This window comes from Lepisosteus oculatus, chromosome 7 (assembly GCF_040954835.1).
Source record: "Lepisosteus oculatus isolate fLepOcu1 chromosome 7, fLepOcu1.hap2, whole genome shotgun sequence".
Classification (NCBI taxonomy): domain Eukaryota; kingdom Metazoa; phylum Chordata; class Actinopteri; order Semionotiformes; family Lepisosteidae; genus Lepisosteus; species Lepisosteus oculatus.
Window position 1 is genome coordinate 5,187,537 of NC_090702.1, and position 17,576 is coordinate 5,205,112.

The following is a 17,576-nucleotide window of genomic DNA, read 5'->3' on the forward strand; positions in this document are numbered from 1 at the left end:
ACTGGAGCTCTTTGTTCCTGTGGGGAAAACATTGCTTAGAAAGTCATGTTAAGCGCTCAGAAGCCAAAATTGTTACCCAAATCCCGGAAAATAAGCCAATATCTGGCCATGCAAGCAGTACTATTATAATCCTTTCAACGTTGCTCCTTAAGTACTCATATCTCTTCTGTTAGGTTCTTCAGATAAGGTCTCAGCTCCATAATTGGTGTCTTAATTGAGGAAATAATAGATTCCTTCATATTCTTTTAATTATGAAAAAATATTTTAAATTAAAGATTTTTCAAAGGGTGAAGCAGTGGTCCAGTGATTAGCATTGCTGCCCTGAGACTCCAGGTTTCAATTCAAGACCTGGGGTGCTATCTGTGTGGAGTTTGCATGTTCTGTCTGTGTTTGTGTGGGTTTCCTCCAGGTACTCCAGTTTCCTCTCACAGTCCAAACACCTACTGGTAAGTTTAACTGGCCCTTGTGTGAGTGTGTTTGTATCTGTCTGCCCTGCGATGGACTGGCTTCCCATCCAGGGTATATCCTGCCTTATGCCTGTTTCTTGACAGGATAGGCTTCAGCTCCTCTGTGACACTGAATTGGAAGAAGTGGTTAGAAAACCGAGGGATTCTCAAAAGGTGTGGTTATGTTAGCCAAGGGGTGAAGTAACCAAGAGCTGTGCAAGAGCTAAATGAAGAAGCAGTTGATAAGCCCTGTTTTCACAATCTACAAGTACAAGAAAGGTGTAAGAGGATGGGAGTCCATCTGGCCCTGACTAGCATGTCTGACTGTAAGCAGTGCATGTATCATGAGCCCCAGACACCTGCTACTCTTTGTGTAAAGATGTACCTGCTGTCTTCAGTTGAGACGCACTGTCTTATTAGTTTCTAATTAGTTCCATAGCAATCTCGGGCTTTCAATCTGGGGTACATGTTTTGGGCTGAACAAAAAGTAGCCCATCAAGTAAAGACTTATTTTGTCCAGCCTTTCTGTGTATGACACACACACACAAAAACAAACAGCTGGATCTTTTTACTTTTTGCTGTTGTGCTTCACATTTATAGAATTCTGTTAGTGGTTAGGCGGTTGAGACTGAAATTGCTTTTAATGGATATTGATTTTGTTTTTGTTTGTGTTTTAATGCTCGATTTTAACTCTGTGCAGCTCTCTAGGGTGTTATGTCATGGAGAGCATGATAGAAAAGTACATTTAACGTGACCTGGAATGACTCTGCTTTCAGAAGTTGCCAGTTTGTGATCACAGCTCCCTGATGCTGCCCTCACCTCTCCCTCTTTGCTCTTTTGAAAAGACCAGTCAATACTTTTAATTGCCTTGATATACAGAATACGTAAAGAAAACAGCCGTTTAATATTTCCTCTTCCCTAATGCTTCGCTATACTTTACAAATATATTTGAGGGAAATCAAATTCTTTCACAGTAATTGTCTCTCCTTTGCTAAGTCCCATTAGCAATTTTGCTTTCTATAGTAAATCATTTTTATTGTTATCTGAATTTTGTGATCTTTATGATATTCCTATTAATAAGATCTTGATTTCCGATGAGCCCACCCTACATATGTTCTGATATGTTTGAGTCATCTAATTTAAATTCCTTTTATCATGATACATTAAGGTTTTTGAATCATTTATGAATACAATTTACGTCTTACCATTGAACTGTTGGGCAGATGAATATATGATTTGTACATTTCTATACTGTACATTTTTGATACATTTATGAGAAAAAGATACTAAAATCAATAACAACGTTTTATCTTCCTGCTTTTGGTAAAGCTCTGGAAATCTGGTATTTATGGCTCTGTTGCTGCCATTTTAATATGACTACTTTTTATTTGGTTCTGTTTGTCCCATATATTACTATGTACCATTTACAAATTAGCAAGTACAATGAGCTGTAGACTTTTGTTTAAATACTGATTTGATGGTACACACTGAATATAGGGGTTTCTATGTTTAGCAAACCTATGTACAAGTCACAAATGTCTTTTTGATTTGTCCATTCTAGGACATGTACCTTTGGTACACTACACACAGAAGAGGCTCAGTGATTTAGCTTAGAGGTTAAGCTAAACGAAGCTTAAAAATGCATGTAAACCACAGGACGAGCTACAGTGCAGTTCCTACTCCTTGGCATCTCATTCTGCAGAATGCCTAAATGAGCCATTGACTGCTTTGTTACCAGACATGTTCAACATCTAAATGCAAAATGAAGTGAAACTTTGTGCCATGGTTAAGCAGAATCTGTGACTTATTTCCCCGATTTGACTTGTCACCCTGGTGAAAAAGGGAAAACAATTAAAAATATTTTGTTTGGGCAAAATGCGAAACCCAGCATTGTAAAAGCAATTCAAGGAATGACAGAGACAACCAGAGAACATAGGATTCCTCCTTTAAACCCACCGATTTAGATAGTTACCTGCCGATTTCAGTGTAAAGTGAACTCGTGACTTGGTTCAGCTTCTATTTCCATGGGTTGAAGCTGGGATGCTGGCAGAACATCACCTTGGCTGGGAGATGATGGCAAGGCAGATAATCTCTACCACGTAAAAGAGAAAATGCAACACTAAGCAGAAGAAAACTGGGAGACTGGGGCCATATGAAAAAAGGGACTTACACACCAGGAGATTAAGTAGCAATATTTCTAGCAGAAAGTGCCAAATATAAACCTTCTTGCAGAATCAGTGCCAAGCTTTAATTGCAATGGTCAATTTTGGGTTGTAATAATCTTAAAAAGATTTCTAAAAAGTCCTGTCAGGCAACAGAGCTATTCAGAATATTCTCTACTCTCCTTAATGGGATTCCTTGTTGATTCTTCATACAGTTCTTATTTCTTCTCAATAAAAAGGCTCATTTATGACACTGGAACAAAAAAATTGCCCCCCCCCCCCCCTCCTCCATGACTGACAGCTTTTAATTTGAAAGTTTTAATCAGGAAGATGTACAGTATATACTCACACTCTTTTAAAAATGTGAGTGGCAGAATTGGAAAATGCAAAGTGAACACAGAATCCTACTGTAGTTATGATCCTACTGTACAGTATATCATTTTATTATTCTAAGTATGGGGTTTCTAAGACTAAATAGTTCCAGAGCACATTGGACAAAGTAATGTTCAAACGATAAGGGAACCACGTAGACAAGGAGGCCAATTGAACACTTCTTTGGACTGTTTGATGAGCGGTCATCGTTTAATAGCTAAAACCAGGTGCTGGGTATCTTTCTATTTTGTTACCTCCTTTTGACTAAATCTGTTACCAAGATTGATTTTAGTCCCTCCTTTTTTGTCTGGCGAATCTGAAAATAAGCCTGTGAAATATAATGTGAACTGTACTTGTGTACCAGAATGTTATTTGCCTCCTTGCAACTTGTTCCACTGGAAAAGGTTAAGGAGCTCTGAGTCACAAATTTCTTTTCAGGGACTGGCTGTGGAGCAACTCAACAATGGAAAAGTTCCAGGGTTGATGGATTACTGGTAGAATTGGGTAAAATATTCTGGACACAGTGGGATCTTGTGCTTTAACTATGGAGAATCCCACTAGGAGGAGTAGTCAAAATTTGTATAACAAACCACTGTAAAAAAGAAAACATTTCTTAGTATTTTTATATTTTTTTATTCTTGCCATTTCTAGAAACGAGCATTTGTCTTTGCAGGATATTGAAGTTCCTGTCTCTGTCCCCCACTAACTTTGTCCCCTTTACTCACATTGCCTGAGAAGATCATAGGACAATGCAACGTTCTTGCTTTGAAATCCATTTAAAAAAAAACATTTCACTTGAAAGTAAAGTATTGAGCAGACTTGCAGGAATGATGGGCAGCTTACACTTTTAATAAGTAGAGGTGTGTAGAAGTGAGGGCAGTACCAAATTCAAACATGATATTTACAGTAGGTCAAAATTTGTGTTTCTCCAACAACTGGTGCATTGCCTTAGTAAGGATAAAGGCTATTAAACGACTGGGCACTAATCAGAGAGAGAAAGAACATGATGATTCAGCTCTTTGTTGATTTTTATGGCTTTTAGATTGTCAGGATGACAGGATATTCCCGTTTATTGACAGTGGCTCCAAAAGTCCCAAACACTTCATCAGCCACAACGTATAGTATTGTAACGCTTACGGCCGACAAGCACTGTGTGTAAGAGCCGGCGTACCAGAGCGGGTGACGTCACCGCCCTTCCCTGTGAGCAGGACCACAGCTACTGGGCTGTGGAGAGATCTCTCTTTAGCTCACGGGGCTAGGTCGCTGCAGAGAGACGCGGAAGTCGCGGGTTCGAGCCCCGGACGGTGCAGGGGCCGACCAGATGCGGCAAGGGCGCCCGCCTGAGCCCCCGTTGCGTTACATTGGTGTCAGAAGCGGGGTGGGATAGCCCTTCGCCGGGGAGGGCGATTTAAGCGGGGGAGAGTGTAACGCTTACGGCCGACAAGCACTGTGTGTAAGAGCCGGCATACCAGAGCGGGTGACGTCACCGCCCTTCCCTGTGATAGCAGGACCACAGCTACTGGGCTGAAGAGAGATCTCTCTTTAGCTCACGGGGCTAGGTCGCTGCAGAGAGACGCGGAAGTCCCGGGTTCGAGCCTCCAGTCGGGATGGGGCCGACCAGATGCGGCAAGGGCGCCCGCCTGAGCCCCGGTTGCGTTACAGTATCATGAGGAAGACGGCACCTCTGCAGAAAGAGACAAAGAAACCACGGAATTCATTTTCTCTTTGTTTACTGTAGGTAAGCATGGTGCTACAGTGGTTAGCACTGCTGCCTCACAGCGCTGGGGCCTTGGGTTCGATCCTGGACCCAGGCTGCTATCTGTGTGGAGTTTGCATGTTCTACCCATGGGTTTCTTCCAGGTGCTCTGGTTTCCTCCCACAGTCCAATGACATCCTAGTAGGTTTATTAGCTCCTAGGAAAATTGGCCCTGGTGTGAGTGTGTGTGCCCTGTCATAAACTAGGGTCCCATCCGGGATGTATCCTCCCTTCCTTCCTAGGGTAGGCTCTGGTCCACTGTGACCCCGAATTGGATAAGTGGTTACTGAAAGTGCTGTGATGTATTTTACTAACCCATTGGTAGTCTGTTTCCATACACTTCCAATATCACATTAAAGGTGCAATATGTATACTGTAGTTTCTGTGTATAAGGCCCAGATTTCGAGTTTAAGACTGTGTTGAGGTTGGGATAGAAACAACTGCCTCCCCACCCCAAAAAACAACAATTCTTAAAATTTAGTTGTGTTAATATAGTGTGAAGTACAGAGACTTGCTAAATAATCTGCTTACTTAATACGTGAGCAGTACATACCATAAATTTGCAGCTGAAAGAAGAATCCATCTTGGTCAAGAGCCGAGGTGAAAGTAAATTACTTAATTGTATGTGCAGTACTGCAAACGTCAGATTATATTACTGTATGTTACTGACGTATTTCATTCAGAACCCCATTGCAGTCCAGGAGTATGGATACGAATATAATCTACTAAAACTGAGATGATTAACTCGATGGCCACGGAAAAGACAGAACCTGAGATTTTCACCTGAGCTTCTGCCTGCAAACAAGGTTGCTTGGTGGAACTTTTGTGCCATATCGCTATACTCCCGGCTTCTCACTAACATGCGGGCGCTGTTCCTGATCGAAAGGTATTCTGCCCAGATCACGCCTCACTCACCGGCTCGGCAGGCATTCGTGGAAGAGAGAGTCGACGGGCAAGTGTGATTTTGGTAAGTGCTTATTTTTCCAGCAGAAATGTAGCCAATGTTGTGAGGTGATGCATTCCAAGACTTTGAAAACAGCTGCATAAAACTTGTTGTATTTGCCTTTGCAAACTAATTTTCAATATTATTTTTTTTAAAATCCGCTTGTGCAACGCTCTACTCTTTGTGAAAAAAAAAATGCTGGTTACATACAGAGTACGTGCATATTTCTGTGCTAATCCAATGCACATGTCCATTATAGTAATAAAGAAGGACTTGAGACTCTGGGCCAATATGCAGTTATATTTGGTGTATACCCTTACAAAATGATTCACTACATTAAGGTGAAATTAAGCTTCAGTTTAAATGAATCGAAATGTCTTGATTCCCTCCCCGTGTACAGTAGTTAACAGGAAACTGTTTCATATTAGTGATCATTTCTGATTCTGTTGTCTTTTATTGTTGGCATACTGGCTTTTTATTCAAAGAAAAGTGCATTTATCTGGATTGACAGAGTAAAAACAGGGACTATTAGTCATGAACTAGAAAAATGGATTTAGTGCTCGTTTGGGTCAAGCTTTTAATAAGGAACCTCAGCCTAATTAAAACCCGAATCTTAAATTGTTTTGAGTTCTGAAACAGAAATGACGAGCTGCTCGAAAAACTTTGGAAGTAGCTTGAAATCGCGTGTTATAATGAGCTGGAACTAAAACAATTTAACAGAGTACATTAGTTCAGTTCAAGCTTAAGTTAAACTCGGTTGAAACAAAGCAGAAGACGCAGGTGACCTACTTTACATGCTTTAGAATACCATCTTCGTACCCTGCTGTTAAACATGCAGATCCCTTGCATCATTATTATTAATGCTGAAGGGCTCTCCACCCATGGTTTTGGTCATCTGATTTTAATTTCCAGCTTTTTACTGAACTTTGCAATTAACATTATTAGTCTAGAGTGACTTAAACTTGAGCCCCTAATTTGACAAATGTAAAAACAAACTGATGGACAGAGCTCTACCATGATCAGAATTGGAGAACAGTGATAAGTTTACCAATTAACATAAAACTACTGTGTAATATGTTTTTTTGCACCTTTCTTTTAATTTTCCACTTCAATATGCAAACCTAATTCACAGTTCCTTTGCAGAGTGACAGCAGTCACGGTCGCCTGTTCAATATCATTGGTGGAAAAACATCATAGAAAAGAGCACAGACAAAATAAATAATCCTTACACTTACCTAGCGCTTTTCTGGACACTCCACTCAAAGCGCTTTACAGGTAATGGGGACTCCCCTCCACCACCACCAATGTGCAGCCCCACCTGGATGATGTGACGGCAGCCATAGTGCGCCAGTCCTCTCCCCACACACCGGCTCTCAGTGGGGAGGAGAACAGAGTAATGAATCCAGTTCAGAGATGGGGATTATTAGGAGCCCATTATTGGTAAGGGCCAATTGGAAATTTGGTCAGGACACTGGGGTTACATCCCTACTCTTTTAGAGAAACGCCATGGGATTTTTAATGACCACAGAGAGTCAGGACCTCGGTTTTACGTCTCATCCGAAGGATGGCGCCTTTTTACATTATGGTGTCCCCATTGCCATACTGGTCCCACTAACACCTCTTTGGCAATAACCTTAGCTTTCCCAGGAGGTCTCCCATCCTGGTCCTGGCCAGGCTCACATCTCAATGAATGATTACCTTCTGCTCTGTGTGTTTTTGTTTCAATTTAAACACAACATGTAAAGGTTGTGAGGGCAGCATGATGGCACGGTGGTTAGCAATGCTGCCTGGCAGTGCTAGGACCCTGGGTTCAATTCTTGGTATGCTGTCTGTGTGGAGTTTGTATGTTCTCCCCGTATTCCAAGGGGTTTCTTCCCACAGTCCAAAGACATTGGGACTGTGGGATTATTGGGTTTTGAGAAAACCGTCCTTGGTGTGTGTGTCTGTGTCTACATGTGCCCTGCAATGGATTGGCGTCCTGTCCAGAAAGTATCCTGCCTTACGTCCATTGCTCGCCAGTATTGGCTTTGGCTCTCCCATGCCCCTCAATTGGAAGACCCAGTTTGAAAATGGACACTGCTAAAGAGTTCATAACTTCTGAAAAAGACAGCTTTCTTCCTGTTCGACATACTATACAATATATCAAGTCTGCAAATTTCCCAGATATTTCCACAAACAACACTTTGGTTACCCAGATCAGGTGCACTAAGAAGTGGCTAAAAAAAAGTGCTTCATCAAGACCAACAGGCAGTGTGAAATCCAGGACATTTTGAAGATTTCTTTTTTCCAAGTGAAGAAGTCACTTTCAATACTTTTCCACAAAAGACTATTCCATGCATTTGTGTGCAGTGTAACATTCTCTTTGCACCCCTCTTCTAGAGCTGTATATAAATGTGCAAGGAAGTACAGAACAAAATGCACAGAAAACATTCAAAGGAAGAAAGTCTTTATGTTTCTGAGGAAAAAAAAAGAACATTGTAGGTCCACATTGTTTCAAGTTCTTTCTACCTTTTATCCTTATTGCACTTAAAATATTCAAAACACTAAAAATAACCTTTGACTTCATAGTTTCCTCTGGTTACAAAAATGTACATTTCACATTCACAAAGGATACAATTAACATTGGTCCAAAATGTCTCTTACATTCAAACAACTTTACATTTTTTTTTGTTTACAGTTCTTGAATTCTTACATATAATACAGCTAATGTCAAAATATCTTTTACTTCTCAGAGCTGGATACTACATTGGTTATTTTAACACAGTGTGAAAAGGATAATCGGAGGTGGGGGTCAGGGGTGGACAGAGTTTTGTTTCACAGAAGTACTTCAATGCTGAATGCCTGACAGCCTCAGGCTAACTGAGACACACACAAATGCATTTTCTGGAAAACGGACAAAACTAAACAAATGAATACATCTTAAGTTTGAAAACAGGTTTTCAAACGTGTGAAGTGTTTTATTCTGACGAGTGAGTTATGACTTTCAGTGATGTCACAGTGTAAAATAATATATAATCCAAGTTTTTCCAACAGTATACTGCCTCAGTCTTATCGCTCACAATCGTGGAGCTATGATTACGTTTACACAATCATGTGGTACAATCTCCTCATTGCCATTGATTAGATATTTTTTTCAAACTCCATAGACTCCAAAGAGATGAGAGAAGACCTCTCTAAAAGCCACTCTGAGATCTCTATGTATATTTCTTTTTGTCTGAAAAGATTAATGCTGGCTCACTTTCAAGTGCTTCGTATTATACCTAGGAATATTGATATCACCTTTCTGGATACTTCTGTTTTTGTTCAGAAAATCACATTCCATTTATTTGTTCTTTTTCTTTCTTTTGATGATAACCCCTTATTTATAAGATCTGATCAAGCAGAAAAGGTCTTTTTCAAAGGACTATCTAGAACAATGGTCATTATCCCAGACTAACATACATGGGAAACACACCAGTCTATGATTAAGAATAAAATATATATAAAATGTGCTAGTCCATTGTGAAATTTAATTTCTGTGTAACTCTGTGACCAGCTGCCACACACCCTACTTCTGCATTGGTAAAATCAATCTGATTGTCTGCCACAGTCCATGAATTTCATTTTTTTTTAATGTGCAGAATTCTTGCAGTCGTGGAAAATGATAGTACTGTAGCAACTCTTCTGTTTGATTCTGATGTAGAAAAGCAGAACCTGGACTGATTTGGTATGAAAGACCGCTTGCATGACAGATCTCTGTTATCACTATTTCATCCTGTCCTGTGTCCTCACTGACAATAATTCCACTGCCTTTACTGGGCTCAAATAATAATAGAAAATCTAATGTTACTTTGTATCATTGCTTAGAATGTCAAAGTTTCAGATCAGTGTGAGTATTAAATCAAGCAAAGGGGCAGATAAAGACTACAGAACTCACTGATTACATAGTCCTTAGTGGAACTGCAATGGCTGTAGAATGGGACATGAAACCTGGACAATTGTTTCAGGTTTCAGTGCACTCCAGTCATACTTTCATATACTGTAGTATGGTCCCATGCAAAAATGACAAATGAACAGCCCAAAAGCAAAGGGTTGATTTATATACTGCACACTGCTGTCCAAAAGACATTTGCTTAGAATTTAGAAAGTAGAATACTTTACACAATATTGTTTAAGCAGAATCATCTCTATGGCTATCCACTGAAAGCTTAGCTAGTTTGGTTGAAGCGAACAGTGAAGTGTGACAGATCTCTTTGCTAGCCCAAAAAGCAGACTTTTAGATTGAAGGATGTGTAGAGGAGAAGAAGTGATCAGATTCGATTGGTACAGTATATGTGTTGGGTCAGCTACTTCAATACTTCACATTGGCTAGGCATGTACCATTTTTCTTGAGCTGTTTTGATCATTGTTTTGAAAACGGTGAACATTGGGTTTTAAACATTGCTAAATGGCTGGGAACCTCTAGCCTACTAACCTTGGGACAAATGTCTTATTAAACCTTCTTTTTAAATTTTATATTATGGGAGGGAGTTGCAACGGAACCTTAAAATATACTGCCAGCCATACAATGCCATTAACTGCCTGTAAACTCTTGAGGTTGTCTGTATTGGCACATCAGTCTGCTCTTCTATTAGATTGCATGATCCACCAGAGACATGTGCACCAACAGCTCTGCCTCTAGTGAAATGACTTACATCAACCTTCTTTATCATAGGACAGCAATAGCACCAAACAAAAGGCCTGGTTTGCTACTACTTTATAGTCCTCAGGAATCTTAGGGCATATCAAGTGCTAGGCCATTATGTCTGACACATCCAGAATACTCCTGTGGAACCTACCATGCTCTAATATTTTGTAGAATACAGTGTTATACTAGCAGGGTTTGTGCTTTTTGTTTTACACATAACACTCCACAAAGTGGCAAAATAAGACTCCATGGCCATCAAAATAAAAAAGATACATAATACCTGTCGTTTTAACTTCATAACTGTTTGTATACATTTAAGGGTAAATTATGACACATGCAGTCCCATGCTGATATCTTTCCCAAGTGACTGGCCTGGGGGTCTGTGCAAGTACATTCCCAGATTCTCTGTGGTACACTATTTTCAGGCAATGATAGAGACAAAAGAGTGTCTGATTCTCCAGGAGAGGGCAGTCAAAAATGGCCACCTTTTACACCTGTTAAGTTACAGTGAGAGAGGAACTTTAATCGTGGAGACTCCCTGCTGAAACTTACACAGTCCTGTCTGTTCCTGACGGTGTGTAAGCACTCCGTCACCGCCTACGCCAAAAAAAACAATCTACTGCACAATCCAAAATGGGAAAAAAAAGCAGTACCTCTGTCAGTCTTGTGTTCAAAGGGAACTAAGCACATTTTATTTGGTAAGGTATTTTATTTTGTTCTCAACATATTATTCATAGAACGTAAGAGTTGAAATAAGATGTCCTTCACTTACTATAAAAAGTTCACACTAAAATATAAAGTGCATCTTTTTTTTTTAACAAAGCAGTTATTTTGTGCAATTTTTTGTCATCTTTCTATGGGAGAAGATGCACTTTTCTCTCATCTTAATAGTCAGCTAGTGTTATCAGGGGTGGGGGTTGTAACAAGTTAGAGTCAGTTCCCTGCACATGTCTGTTTGCCTGAGTCTTGTGTTTCATATTTTCACTGAGCATTTAGGCATAGTAGTGAGAAACCTTTACAAATCAATAATTAAAGCATATTTGTACTCGTTTGGTTACAATCATTTAAAAAGTGCAGCTTCATAATCTCTAATTTTCCTTCCAAAAGACTGAACATATACATAGTGCTGTACACCTTTGACATCTAAACATTGGTTTAACTAAGTTTTCTGACAATGCTATTTCGTCTTGCACCCAACTGTCTGCCTTTTCATGAACAAAATGCAGTAGCGCACCTCCTGTTTTAGAATAAAATTCCCTATGTGACTACAGCTGACATATTTTTCAGCAGTTTTGAGGTATCTGAATATTGCAGCTGGGTATGATGATTTAGTCACACCTGTATGGCACACTATCAGTGTAGAGGGTCTCGTAGTGTAAAAGAATATTCTTGAGCAACATCAATAACAAAGGCTACTATGTTTCCCCACAGCAAGGAAAGATTTCTTTGCAAATCCTGTCATGTTACATCAGAAAGGAAAACCAATAAAATGAAGCAGTATCTCCATAAAGTGATGTCAAGCATTTAACTCCATCTTATTTACACACCTACAGCATTTCTAATATTTGGTGAAGTTGACTTGGAGTGCATCACGTGAAAGAAGCTACATAAATTGTAATAAATGTTAATTATTAAGGATCTTGCTCTGGCAAACAAAATCAAAATCTCATTGGGTAATGACATTATTTTCAAGCTAAGACCTCAGTATTATGGGGAAAAAAACATTCAAGCTGTAGAATGCAACAAGTTGCTCGGAAATGTAGTTTATCTAAGTTAGACTTGAGCTCAGTCAGCTAAGTGTAGAAATAAACAGAGCATGAATGTAGGGGCTGAGTATTTCTGGGTTTCTTTCCATCTAGTCAGAATGTGATAGGGGCTCCCTCTGCTTCTCTAATTAACAGTAACTACTTCATGTAAGATTTCAAGATGGCACACAGTTTAAAATTAGCCTTCTCCCGACAAATATTTATTTTCGAAGGGTTTTATAAAGAGAAATCTTGTCATATCACTGTGCGATGAGCAATGTGCTTGGAAAAATTACTGGAGAACCTCATTCCTCGAGTTGCGTAAACGAATTAAATTCTAATTAAAGTCTCCACTTAATTCACCCCTACTGTCATAAGTTTCTCAACTCTGAAAAACATTCTACTGTGCACTTTCCTAATGTACAGTGTATTTTATAATGTACCGACTATTTCCAAAGAACAATAACTGAGGTAGAAGGAATTTAACAGTTGTAAAACAGCAGGATATACTTGAAATTAGAATCTTGTGAAGATGTGTATTAGCAATGAACAAATGTATTAATCTTTTCCACACCGATAAAAAAAGTGCATTTACTTACACCCGTTTCCTCAATTGATTTTAATTTAGATTTGTTTTAACTGTGCATTCTGATATAGCTTTGAATGATTTAGAAATATGAAAACGTCACGACTCCTAAGAGGTACTGTACATAAAGGGCAGCATCACTGCAGCAACACTAACTCTGTGTTCCTCAGCATGACTTCTGTATCACGCATAGACATTATGTCTGTGCTGCTGCTGACGTAGTGGACCCTAATCCCATCACCTGATAGTACTGTTGCACGATATGTAGCTTGAGGGAGAATTCAATTCTGCAAAGAATACAAAAATATATGTTTGAACGGATGTGATTAAACAGAATTGCTTTAGGGAGGGCATAGAGGAATATGACCTTAACGTTATACACTTGACCCCTCCATGTGGTTCTACTGTGGGAAAACTATCTCCAAATATTCTCCCTGACACAACATGTCTCTCTGTTTACTAGGGTTTAATTCCATTGTCATCGGAGATCCAAACTAAATCTGCCTTCTTGTTTCATTCAAACGCCACAAAAGAGTGGCTTTGCACAGCAGGAGCAGATACTAAAATAAATTCCTCCTGCGTTCACAATGCAGGATGAGAAAATGAGTGCCTCACTTTGTCTTACTAAAACGTGCATAAAATGAAAATAATAATAATAATAATAATAAAAAATAAAGGGTCTGACCACTTATAAAGTTTCTGTTTTAAGAGTAATCACAGTCTGGGAAAAGAGTGTTTCACTGTTATCTAAAAATTGACGTACTATTCACTATTGTTTGGGGATAAAAGAGAAGCAAAAGTGTTTGTGATGAAACACAATTCAACAGATAAGCAGTCCAGATGCAGTATAAAGTAGTTCTGAAGTATTTCAAGTATGTGGGTGACATCAAGACAAGGGTACAGATCTGAAGATCCATTATGTGTTCAACAATACAGCCTTGCTGTTGTTCCTCTTAGCTGATGCTAGCAGTTACTGAATAGTGTTACTACAGTGGCTCAGAAACAGACTGTATATTGCGAGTGGTTTTTTAAAGTCAGTCCAGAAATTAAGACGTATAGTATATCAGAATGTATTTGCAGCAGTGTTTAGTTTATCATTTAATTTCATGTTTACATTACGTAACAGTTTAAGAAGGGGAATAATATCTGTATTTTTTATGAACAAGCCGACTGGCCAGGACATTTCTCTCAGTAAGACAGCTCCTCCCCTCGCCGGCCAAATGATCGCCTGGAGATCATCCCAAGCAGTGGGCCAAGCTAGCCTTGTGTCTCCCTGCGCTGGTTGCCTTGGATACTCATCACCTGGAGACTTGGAGCAACTGGAGTCGGTTTATGACTAGGGCTGTCCCCAGTGTTCTTGACGGTAAATACTGTCAGGACGGACCTGACAGAGCCTGGGGCTCTGTCGTTGAGTTTCAACTCTGTGCCCTTTGTGTCCTGTTCCAAAGTTCTGCCTCTGAATGCCCTCAAGTCATGATTCCTTGTTTCTCTCTAGACGTGTTTTGTTTTGTATTCCGACTCTTACTTGCTGTCTCGACATCGTCTCGCGGATTTTCCCGTGTTACGGTCTTTCCTTTCGTTTCTCGGCTGTGATCCTCGCCTGTTCGACCACGGACTTGAACTGAGTTTTCTGTCCGTACGCGCAGCTCAGCTCAGCTACACACCTGAGTCTCAGCTAGCCACAGCCCCAGTTGTACAAGCATGCTTGATTGCTTCAGCTCGCCTGTCAGCTAGCTGCCTGCCTCTCACCTCCATCTCCGCTCAGTCTGGCTCCAGTAACGCACAACTCTGGTTGATTCCCTGCAGGGTACTTGCAGATTAACTGCTCAGCTGCCTCTTATCCAGTACCTGGGTATTCTTACATTTCAGGATCTCGTTACAAGTCCCAATGCAGTAGCGTGTCATTACAGCGATAATGTGCATTTCAAGATAATTTAAAGATATCATTGGCAGATATTTTCAAACTGGGTCCTCTTTATTATGCAAAATCACTAAATATGTTTTGGGACATCTTAAATCGCTTGTTTGTTTTTCCATTTTCATTTTAAGCTATCTGTCCTTCGTGCCGATGTCATCTTTTAAAATGGCTTCCTATTCATTTTGAGAAATTACTTCCTGGTCACTGGCGATAGGTCCTATGGGCGGAAAAATCTTGCTCAACTTGCCTAGTCCGAGGCGAGCCATTATCAAGAGGGTGTTAAATAAATAAACAAACGCATATCATAAAAACGGACAATTTTGAGCTCAGGCGCAAAAGTACTTGCAAGCCAGAAATTATTTTGGTCAAATTTAAGAACACATGTTTATCTCATACCGGTTTTAAATAATGTGTGAACTGGAATCGGTCAGAAGATCGCAAATATGAAAAGAAAATTTGGAAATGCTTCTATTGGAATATCTGGCCTTTTGAAGTAGTTGAAATCTTGCGATATTTCAAAATATTGAATATTGAATATTTTAAAGCCGTCTTGAAATCATTTACACATATTTTGAAACATCTAAAGATATAGAAAAACCAATCTCTAAATGATTGAAGCATACTGTGAAATATTGAAAGAACAGGCTGCAAATAACAGAATAGAAATGTGAAGAAGTCTCATCTAGTTCCTTTGGCGCAAATTAACTAATTGTTGTAAGGATCTCGTTTCACTCTTGACTGAAAGCAGAAGCCATTGTATGGCAGGGTAGTTTATTTCAGATTCCAACACCAACTTGTGTAAAAAAGTGCTCTTGTTCGCAATTCTCTACTTCTCCATTGATATCGTGATTTTCTCTGTCCTTGGTCTGTTAGCTGATGTTACATATTAGTCTGTTGATGCTCCAATCACTGAATGCAACCCAAAGCCCTTATGGACTTCATTGGCCTAATTATCAGATTCACTGGAATCATGTCTACCCAAACCTGAAAAAAGTTCACAGCAACTGTACCTGGAAGAAAGTGCTTATCAGCTCTGACAAAATACAGAATATATCCAGCTGATCTGACCATGAGATCAATTAAAAAAAAAAGATTAAGGGGTTACTGGCTTCAAACCCAGGGGACTGTCAATCTCCAGGTGACGAGCCTGACACTACTAATGCAGATGACGAACCTTTAGCTTGAAAAGCTCTTAAAAATAATTAATACATTAAAATAATCCATAAATAAACCTGTAGTAAGACTCTTGCATAAATAAAATGAAAAACACACGTGAAAGTTCATTCTCCGAAGGCGCACAATTGCTCCCTACCTTAGAAGGAACTTCTCCCTGTTGAGCCAACAGAATACACAGGCGCACAGGCCCACATCTTCATACAGAAATCTTCTACTTACATTTGCTTTGGAGAATATTTACAAGAAACACATGGCTATTCTCATTCAGAATCAGAACAGCACAGTGACAGAACACAACAGGTTAGATACACTTGCCTCTGAATTTATTCATACCCTTGATAAAGCTAAATGTATTTAGCACAGAAAACCAGGTGTACATCAGTTGATTTCAAATGAAAATGTTAAAAAAAAACATTTCTGGCATTTACTATATTGTCATCATGGGACATGTCACAGCATTGTCCCCGATCTCCACACATCCAAAAATTTATAATTTTAAATGGATACATTTTAATGGCCTGGTTAAAAAACAAATATTAATTGTCCGCCTGCATTTTCATTGCTAAATCAATGATTGGTCAAAATTTGGCAAGAGTATGAATAAATGTGAAGTTAACTATCCATAATACGTAAGAAAATACTTTTTTAACATGTTTAAAGGGGACTTGAATAATACACATCAGTGATTTCTATTTATACATTGTACAGAAATTCACAAAGGAAAGTTCAATCATTTCAAGAAAGACTAACATTTTCTTGGTAACCGATTTAAACACAAACAAAAACACCTCAGAAGACAAGAAGGTTATTTGCTCAGAAGGCAAAAAACTAAAAACAACACAGTAACAGAACATTGCACCTGCCTCACATTGGTTTAGCTATTTCCTGCCATAAAGAAAATTGCAACTAAAAACCTGGGGGATTTGGTACATTAAGAGCCTTCACATCCCTTGTGAGGCCAGACAGAAAAAATCAAATCAAATCCGAAACACAAAGCTGGACTGGACGTCAAACTGGATGGAATGGTTCAAAGCTTTGGAACAAAAACAAATTACCCAAATTCCTCTCTTCTTTTGTCACTGGGAAAAAATAACGGAAAAATCTGGACCGCGCCCTTCCAAGTGGATGAAACGCCGGACTGGTGCAATCCAGTGTTCGTGAAAGGAAACTTAGGAATCCTGAGGTCTCCCTCATGAGAGAAGCTTGTACAATTTTGCGCTTACTGCACCCTGCCAAAGGGGGTTTACTTGATTTTGCATTATTAGAACTTTACAGCATTGAATGAAGCTCATAGGGAGGCTGAGGATGGGCTGAAATTGCCCCCCCACCCACCACCCCAAACACCTGTGTACCTGACTGAGGCTACAGCCAATCCTGTTGGCTCCTACTGCTGCCTGTTCCCGTGCATCAGAGGAATGATGTAGACTGAGATGTCATCTCCCGACCCCAGCCTGTCATTGGAGATCCTCCAGCCCCTGTCCTTCAGCACTCCTCGAGCTCTCATCACCAGGTCCTGAGCTGCCAGCGTGTACCTGTGGCCGCCAGAGAACAGGGTTTCACTTTATTACAGCGTGCGAAAGGAGAGCAGGCAGACAAACAGGCCTGAGCGCCCGACGGTTGAATTCAGAATCTGAATTCATTTTTTCCCAGGCCTGCTTAAATCCCAGACGGCCGAGCTGCCTGTTTCTGTCCATGGCAAGTTCTGTTTTGAGTTTTTTCGGGTTTTTTTAGTGAAAGACGCCTCTAGTCACACTTGCAGCACTCAAACCCTGGAGCTATAGATGGCAAAGCTTCCACAAAAAGTTG

The 17,576-nt window shown here is 39.8% G+C and overlaps 1 protein-coding gene across 1 annotated transcript in view; it reads right to left on the minus strand.

The window, feature by feature from the left end:
* Positions 1–8,108: 8,108 nt before the first annotated feature.
* ppm1h (protein phosphatase, Mg2+/Mn2+ dependent, 1H) overlaps positions 8,109–17,576 on the minus strand; it is an 85,049-nt gene continuing 75,581 nt past the window's right edge. Inside the window, exon 10 of the mRNA XM_015353294.2 lies at positions 8,109–17,302. Coding sequence (XP_015208780.1) covers positions 17,155–17,302 — 148 coding nt within the window. The 3' untranslated portion in view covers positions 8,109–17,154. The remainder of the gene's footprint in view (positions 17,303–17,576) is intronic.